Source organism: Microtus oregoni, unplaced genomic scaffold (genome assembly GCF_018167655.1).
Source record: "Microtus oregoni isolate MIOR12 unplaced genomic scaffold, Mior012 000023F_ref0000262, whole genome shotgun sequence".
NCBI classification, from domain to species: domain Eukaryota; kingdom Metazoa; phylum Chordata; class Mammalia; order Rodentia; family Cricetidae; genus Microtus; species Microtus oregoni.
The window spans coordinates 5007581-5016315 of record NW_024543082.1 but is presented as its reverse complement, the minus strand read 5'-3'; the positions used below and the strand labels follow the sequence as shown (position 1 = coordinate 5016315).

Sequence of the window (8735 nt, the reverse complement as noted above, 5' to 3'; positions counted from 1 at the left end):
TTGATTGACTTGAGAAACACCCAGAAAGTTTAGTGTTCTAGTTTCATTTCCATTGCTGCAATAAATTGCCAGAAAGCAACACAGATGAGGAAAGGGATTACCTGGTTTATGGTAGTTTGAATGTAATCGACCCCCATAAACTCATCAGAGTGGCACTATTAGGAGGCGTGACTTTGGTGGAGTGGGTATGGCCTTGCTGGAGAAAGCGTGTCACTGTGGGAGTGGGCTTTAAGGTTTTCTAGGCTCAGGATACCACCCACTATCTGAGTTGACTTCTTAATGCCTTCAGGATGTAGGCCTCTCAGCAGCTACTCCAGCACCAGGTCTGCCTGCATGCCGCCATGCTCCCTGTCATGATGACAATGGACTGAACCTCTGAAACTGTAAGTGACCCACCCTCAATTAAATGTTTTCTTTATAAGAGTTGCCATGGTCACGGCATCTCTTCACAGCAATAGAAACCCTAATAGCTTAAATTCCAGGTTACAGTCCATCACTGAGGGAAGTCAAGACAGAAACCCTAAAGTTAATCCTGGTTGCTATTCCACATCGCGTTACCTCTGATGCAGGAAATAAACTCCTTCCTCTCCAAGTTGCTTCAGATCACGGTGTTTACCACAGTGGTAGGAACCCTAACTAAGACAAGGACCATCTGCCTAAGGAATGGTGTCTTCAGTGGGCTGGGCCCTCCTATGCTAATTAACAGTGAAGACAGTCTCCCACAGACGCGCCCAGAGGCCAAGGGAATCTAGGGAACTCAATAAAGCTACCTAATTTTAGCTTGTGATAAATTGATAGCGAGAGCTAACTGGGTAAAGAGTGCCCTTTTGTAGGCACATCTGTGAGGATTCTTCTAGAGATGGTTAAGTAAAGGGGTCTGAGAGAGACCCACCTCGAATGCAGGCTTCACAGTCTCATAGACCGAGCACACAGATTGAATAGGGGGAAAGGAAGCAAGCCAGGTGGCGTGGGCATCTCTGGTTCTGCTTCCTGCTTCTCCGTCCCTGTCCCTGTGTCCCCCCCTGCCCCCGCCACCAGAAACACCACACCAACACAAGCAATCCCTTCCTCAAGACGCCCCTCTTGTGGGGCATTTGTCACAAGGACACAACACTAACACCGGGAGGGGTTAGTTTTTCTCGCAAGCTTCATTTTGCTCATGGGAAATAGACTCACTGAGAAGAGCTGCATGGCTCACCTTCCCAGATGTGGGTCGTGAGTTCGAAGCTGCCGAGTGTGTTGAGGAAGCCGTGTTCCCCACCTGTTGTAGAAATTTCTGAAGTTCCTCCAGGTGACTTCATAGGACTATTCACCCAGGCAACATGGGAAACACCCATGGTTGAGCCTGTCTCAGGCTCTGGAAGTGGGATGGTAAACAGGAAGAGAAATTTATATTCCTGGTGGAGCAACACACAACAAATACAACTAAATACAGCTGCCCCTTGGTATCCTCAGGGATTGCTTCCTAGAGCATCCGCAGGGTCCTCACAGACAATGCACCACAGGGTTGTTCAAGTGGCATGTGTAAAACAGCTTCGTATTCGCACATAACCTGTGAGGACCTCTCATGCACTTCACACCATCTCCACATCACTTATGATACCTAATGCAATGTAAATGCTATGGAAATAGATGCTTCACTAGGAGGGAACAATAACAAGAAATAACTGATCCTATGAGGGGTCAGTATCGTTGGAGGTCTTTGTACAGACTGTTCTAAAACCACACTCGGTTGAATTTATGGATGTAAACCCGTGGCTAGAGACAGAATGAAAAGGCAGACCGTGGTCAGTGAAGGCCAAACAGGGACAGAGAGCGAGGGAATTAGGGGCTCAGGGATGGGAGGATGAAATTGCCTTTTACGGTTTCCTGTAAATGGGGACACAGGAGAGCTCCTGGAGGATTAGACTGTGCCAGTCAAACAAAGGCCTGGAAAGAACAGGAAGTAGGAGCTGCTCAGGGGAAGGGTCCCAGGAATGAGTGACAGAAGAGGAACTGGCCAGAGAGAGATGAGGATCTGGATGAGGTCCAGAGGGCAGACACAGGACTGCAGGTCCTTGAGAGGTTTGTTACTCTAAGGCAGTGGTTCCCAACCGGCAGGTAGAGGCCATTTGTGGGGAGGTCAAATGACCCTTTCACAGGGGTGGCTTATTAGGTATCCTGAATTTCAGATATTTATGTTACGATTCATAACACTAGCAAAGTTACCACTATGAAGTAGCAACTAAAATAAGTTTATGGTTGGGGGTCACCACAGCATGAGGAACTGTATTAAAGGGGCGCAGCGTTAAGAAGGTTGGGAAGACAGTTCTAAGGGCAACAGGAAACCATTGAATGGGTTTAGAGAAATGACTCACAAGACCCAAGTGACATTACCACATGGGTCATTAGGAATAGCAGGGACACTCTAGAGACTGCTGCTACCCTTGCCTGGGTGGAACATACCAGTGACAGCAGGGGGGTGGCAAAATGCCTCTATTTTGGAGGTAGAATAGACAGGACACGGCAAGGAATTAGATGGGTCTCTTGGGAAGGGGCAAGGCAAGGGTGACTTCTAGATGTGGCCTTGAACCTCTAGATAGCAGGCAAGGTTTATTCAGAGACCGTCGCCCAAGTCCTGACTGTGTACTTCCACTGTCCATCTGCATCCTCAGACAGAGTAGGTGTCCAGCAAACATTCCTAAATGAACAGCTGGCTGATGACATGCATGGCAAAGTGGATTTAAAAGAGGACTTTTTTTACATTAAAAATTTATTTTATGCATATGAGTGTTTTGCCTCTATCTGTCTATGGGTACTGCTTGGATGCCTAGTGTCCTTGGAGGTCAGAAGTGGGCATCACAGCAGCTGGAACTCAGGATACAGATGCTTGTGAGTTGCCGTGCAGATGCTGGGAACCAAACCCTAGTCTCTAAGAGCAGAAAGAGGTCTTAACCACGGAGCCATCTCGCCAGCTCCCATTTTACAGTTTTTTTCAGGTAACTGACATTCACTGGCCATTTTAAAGCACACAGTTTGGTGACATTTACCGCGTTCACAACGGTGAACAACTTACCCCTCTATATTCCCCAAATCCATTAAATAGTCATTTCCTATTTCTCCCTTTCCCGAGCTCAACCAATAATCTGCTCACACTCTGTAGCTTTGACAGACTTTCGATATTTCATATGAATGTAACCATACAGTATGTATCTTTTTAAATATCAGCATCATATTTTGGTATTTGTTCAAATCACGACACTTCTTTTTATTGGCTGAATAGTATTCCTTTGTGCGGGCAGATGTCACATTTTCTCCATTGAGGTTATTTGGGTTGTTCCTATCTTTTGGCTAATGTAAACAGCATTGTTAGGAGCAGTGGTGTGTGCAAGTACTGGTTGAGTACGCTTTTCAATTCTTTTGAGTTTATTACTAAGGAGTAAGTGAATCATATGGTAATCTATGATTAACTTTTTAGGGATCTCTAAATTGTTTCCAGACCTCTCAATAAAATTTTGCCAAGGGAAAAACAGAGGAAAGTCGGAGCCTGGGAAGTAGAGGGTTTACCTTATTCTCCACAGGCCACACTAGACTTACAATTAGTTATCTACAGTCAAATGACTGGAATTCCCTGAGTTGTCTCCTAATCCTCAGAGTGTGTAAACTAATTTCTGTGGGCAGAGTGACTTGTTGGTTCTGAAGGTCCGGGCATAGAGCAAGGTCCCCAAGTGAACCACTACCCCTACTCCTCACCCTCCCCACCCCTGATCCCTGCAGCTGCTGCTCCGTGTCCCCAGAGCAAAGTCCATCTCAGAGGAGTCCGGGTCAGTGGTTCATGAACTACAACTCCCGGCAGGCACCTCTCCGGGCCGCCTCTCCCAGCCTAGTGCGCAGGCTTTGGCAGACGTGGCACCGGGAACTCGGAGGCGGGGAGCGGCTGCGAAGTGGCGATTGCTGTTGGCCGCCGTGGAGCTGGCGGGCGTGCGCGGGAGCCGGGCGCAGACGGCAGGAGGCGGCGGGGATGGCGCGGGCGTGGGGGCTGCTACTGGCGATCGGGGTGAGGCTACGGGTCGGCGACATGTGCGCTCAGCGTGGCCGTGGGCGCGCGCGGTCCGGGGCGGTTGGGGGGCGTGCGCACCGGGGGGCAGCAGGGTCCTGGTCCTCTGCGCCCCGCCCGGGTCGGGCTGGGTGATCCCTTGCTCGGGGTTCGCGGTCCTGCACAACTTTGCGGGGGCGCAGGTCCGGGACGCCCTCAGCCGAGGCAGGATCCCCCGGGCGGCGCCTGCACCTGTGTGAGTGCGGGGTGGAGGATGCCTTCCACCTGTGCAGCAGGAAACCTTGCTCGTGGGTTGGACCCCGGGAGAAAGGGCGCGTAGCGGGCTGGGGTGGGGTCGCCACCTCCAGGAGTTCTGCTCCCACACCCACGTGACGCCGGCTTCAGCTCCGGCCACTTTCGAGCAGTCTGACGCCGCGGATCTTTAAACGTGTCTGTGTTTCTTCCACGAGCTGGGGACAGTAAAGATACCCGCTAACGAGGTTGTCAGATGGGTCTGCTGAGGAGTCGGAGGAACAAGCTCCGTAGACTGCAAAATGATACCGGAGTGATACAGGAGTGGAGGAGAGGGTGAAAGGGGGTGCAGACTGTGGGGATGGGAGACTTTCCAGGGCATTCCCCGGAGGAGTGGGGATGGGGGTGCCTCTGGGGTGAGGGGTTGCTGTGACTGTGTGATGGGATGCTGTGGCCTTCTTCCACATCTCTCCCATAACTTCTGTCTCCCTTCTGTTGGGTCCATCCTTGTCACTCCCACTCCCACCAGTTCCAGAAGACTTCCTGCTCCTATCACTCCACTGTTTTCCCTTTGGGTGTGGCAAGGATGCTGAGCAGATTGGGGGTGGGGAAGAGGGGTGAGTGGCCTTAAACACTTTCTCTTCCCAGGGTCCTGGCCTTTTGGGGGTCACCAGTAAGGAGTAGCCTCGAGTTTTCTCTTGTGTGGAAGTAGGTGGCGAAGGAAGCTCCCTGTGCCCTGCTCTGTGTCCTCCCTCCAGGAGGGACCCTGTAAGGGTGGTGCTGCCGGTGGTGTTGCTTGATGTTTGCCATCAGTTTCCTGGAGCCAGTAGGTCTGATTCCCATCAGGATGTCAGTCCTTGAACTCTGAGGGAGGAGGGTTCTGCTTTCTTCCCTTTTCCCTCCCTCCAGTAAAACCAAGGGCTTAGGAGTCTGAACTTTTACTCTGTAAACATTTATCAACCACGGTGTTTGCCACCGACCTGAGTTTTGGGTGGAGAGCAAACTACACTTTGTGCCCGCTGTCAGATGTTGCCTGTGGCTGAAAAGCAGTCAATCCAGGAGCAAATAAAGATAGAAGGACGAGAGCAGTTAAGAGCTAATGCTCTTATTGCTGCTGGTTGCCTGTCACAGGAGAGCCATACATTATCTTTGAGGGAGAGTCCCTGTGGCCTTCCCAAGATGGGTGGGGAGCAGAGTGCAGGAATAATGTGTTGTAGATACTTCCTAGGTAGAGGCCTGCAGGTACCTCCCCATAGGCAATGTGGAAGAGCACTGGAGTTTTCTCAAAGCACTGGCATATGGGAGTTCTAAACAAAGCATTTTATGTCTTTTCCCCTAAGCAAGTGTGAGGTAGAGAGATGAGAGCCTTCAATCAGCAGGCAGCGATAAGGGACTCCTGGTTGGGCCCGGTAAGTTTAAAAGCTATGTGGATCTGATAAGGGACTCCCAGGTCTCCAGGAGCTCTTTGGGTTCTTTGTTCACTCTGTAGTGACTGAAGGCCCCTGGGTGTAGCCCAAGGGATATGAAAAAGTACTTACTGGATCTGATGACACAGGCTTAGAATCCCAACTACTTAGGAGGTGGAGGCAGGAGGATCAAAAGTCCTGTTTGGACTACAGAGTAAGTTTAAGGGCAGCCTGGGCAGACCTTGTCTCACATGGGGAGGAGGGGGTATAACTCAATGACAGAATGCCTGCCTAGCATGTACTAGATTCAGTTCTTAATACCGTATAAAAAAATAATTCAGTATCCCCGGTATTGTGGCCTCACTGTCCAGTATTAGGCTATCTGTGGCGAGTAAGAAGGACCATGGGTCTGAAGACACAGATCAGAGGGTAGAGTGCTTGCTTTGCAAAAGTGAAGCCCTGGGTTTGATCTCAGCATCGCGTAAATGGGGTGTGGTGTAAAGTCAGGCAGCTGGACCAGAAAGTCAAGGTCATTCTCAGAATTTCAGGCCAGCCACCACGTCCTAAAAAAGGTGAGCATTGTATAAGAAGGTATTTTGAGAGGCCACATTCACTTTTTATCACAGTATAAGAATAACTGCTGTATTTCATTAGTTATTTTAAATCTCTGCCTAATTTATAACTTAAACTTGATACCAGGTACGGGTGTATGAGGAAAAGTCTATATGTTCTGCACAGTCTGCAGTTTCCAGCAAACCACTGGAGGTTTTGGAGCCACCCCTTTCAAATAAGGGAAGCCATGATGGGAAGGGTTCACAGAGATTTGTGTTCAGGGCTGTGCATGGACCACATCGTTTTATAAACGCAAAATACGGAAGTAAATTAATTACTCAATAATTGTGGCATGGTGTAAAACCTTCTGGCCACTTTCAGACTTTGGAAAGTAGTGTTTCTTTGTTAGTTTGGCATCTGTAACAAATACACCATAGACTGGGTCTTTATAATGACAAATCTGTCACTGTTTCAGATGCCGGATGACTGATGCCAGGACTCAGGCAGGTTCTAGGGCAGATTCTCTTCCAGGCTGCTGACCGCTGATTTCTTGTATCCTGTGTGACAGGGAGGAGGATCCAAGAGCTCTCTGGGTCCCCTTTAAAAGCACTGATCCTATTCATGCATATTTAATCTTTCAGCCCTGATAACCTTCCCAAGGCTCCAACTCTTCATACCTGACACAGTGTGGGGGGTGTTAGGATTTTGACATTTGACTTTTAGGCTACACCAAACATTCGGTCCATTGCGGTAGTTGTAGAGAATATGCTTACTACAAGTAGTGCTTGTTGATCAGATATGCTAAGATGTGGATGAAGACCATCTAAAGAGGAAAAAGGCTCATGTGTAAAAACCAAGATACAGAACTAGACTTCAGAGTGGATGAAGTTACAGATGAAAAAACTACCAGAACATTGAAAGACTGGTTGTTCTAGAAGGTGATATGGTGGGTGACTTTTTTATGTTTTCTAATATATATACATATATATGTGTGTGTGTGTGTTTATGATCAGAAAAGTTTTTAAAAATTCAAAGGTTTTCTTAGCAGCCCTTTTTAGTCTTCTAGAACAGTTCCCGGTGGCACCTGGACTACAGAGGGCAGGACCCCTCAACCTGTCAGCCTGCTTTCCTGCTGTCCAGCTGGTGCTTCCTGCCCAGCCCAGCCTTCCCTGAGGGTCACACGCTTTGTTATGAAGTGTCTGGCAGTCACAGGATGAGAACTGTCCTGTCAGGGCTTAGTAGCTGCCTCCAAGTCTGATGGTCCTCAAATGTCAGGCCAAGGTCTCTGCTGGGCTGTGGTGGAATTTTCAATAGTGTACAAACAAATTCCAAAAATAACAGCAGTGAAAGGATTTTTTTTTTTAAAAAATTAATTCAAATATTTCCAGTTAAAAACTTGCCTATGAGCTAAGTGGTGGGTAGCACATGCCTTTGATTCAAGTGTTCTGGAGGCAGAGGCAGGTGGATCTCTGAGTGAGTTCTGGGACAGCCAGGGCTACACAGAGAAACCCTGTCTCGAAAAACCATGTAAGTAAGTAGATAAATAAATCTTGCCTGAGGCTTTGGCAGTGACTTAGTGGCAGAGTAGTTCTTAGAATGTGGGAGGCTCAGGGTTCATGCCCCAGCAACACACACACACACACACACACACACACACACACACACACGTACTTCTTTCATGTCTGTTATTTATTTATTTATTTATTTATGAGACAAGATTTTTCTGTAGCTTTGGAGCCTGCCCTGGAATCAGCTCTTATAGACTAGGCTGGCCTCGAACTCATAGCGATCCACCTGCCTCTGCTCCTGAGTGCTGGGAATTAAAGGCATGCACCACCACTGCCCTACTCACGTCTGTATTTTAGATGTGATGTTTTGTGTCTTTGAAACTGAACCCAGTGGTAGTATATTGATTTTTCACATCAAAAAGCCCAATCTTGATAAAAATTTATATAAAAATAGACAATGTATCTATTTACAAATATTTTTTTTAAAAAAGTCCATGAGCTCGAGACATTTGCTCTTTATTTTGTAGTGCTGGGAATTGAACCCTGAGCCCCATGCATGCTAGACAAAGCACTCTACCCATGAACTACACCCCCACCCCCCAGCCTTCTGCAGAGCCAAAAGAAGAGCCAGGTCTGCTGAATTGTGAATTGCGTTCCTCCCAGTCCCTTCTTCAGCTTGCTTGCAGTGCCCTTGCCCCTGCGGTGACTGGAGAGCTCAGAGCCCAGGAGACAGGGGGTGCAGGTTCAGAAGGCATATGTGTCCCATGACCTCTCCTGCAGAGCTTTTGAGGTACACTCAGGCGGGTTGTCTTTTTCCCTGACACCGTTGTATATTTAATAGGCCTTTGTGGGCTGGCCTGGGAACCTAATTGCCATTGATAATGCTCCTTGGAGCTTAGAGTGCACTGTTCCTACAGAAATAAATGCATTACTGAGGAAGTCTTAAAACAGATGTGTGGGGTACTTAGGTGGAGCTATGGTTGAGTTCCACATGGATGCCAA

General features: G+C 48.4%; 1 protein-coding gene across 1 annotated transcript in view; it reads left to right on the top strand.

Annotated features, from left to right (window-relative positions):
* Positions 1-3893: 3893 nt before the first annotated feature.
* The window catches only part of Pdia5 (protein disulfide isomerase family A member 5), an 89598-nt gene continuing 84756 nt past the window's right edge, over positions 3894-8735 (top strand). Inside the window, exon 1 of the mRNA XM_041673175.1 lies at positions 3894-4036. Coding sequence (XP_041529109.1) covers positions 4001-4036 — 36 coding nt within the window. The 5' untranslated portion in view covers positions 3894-4000. The remainder of the gene's footprint in view (positions 4037-8735) is intronic.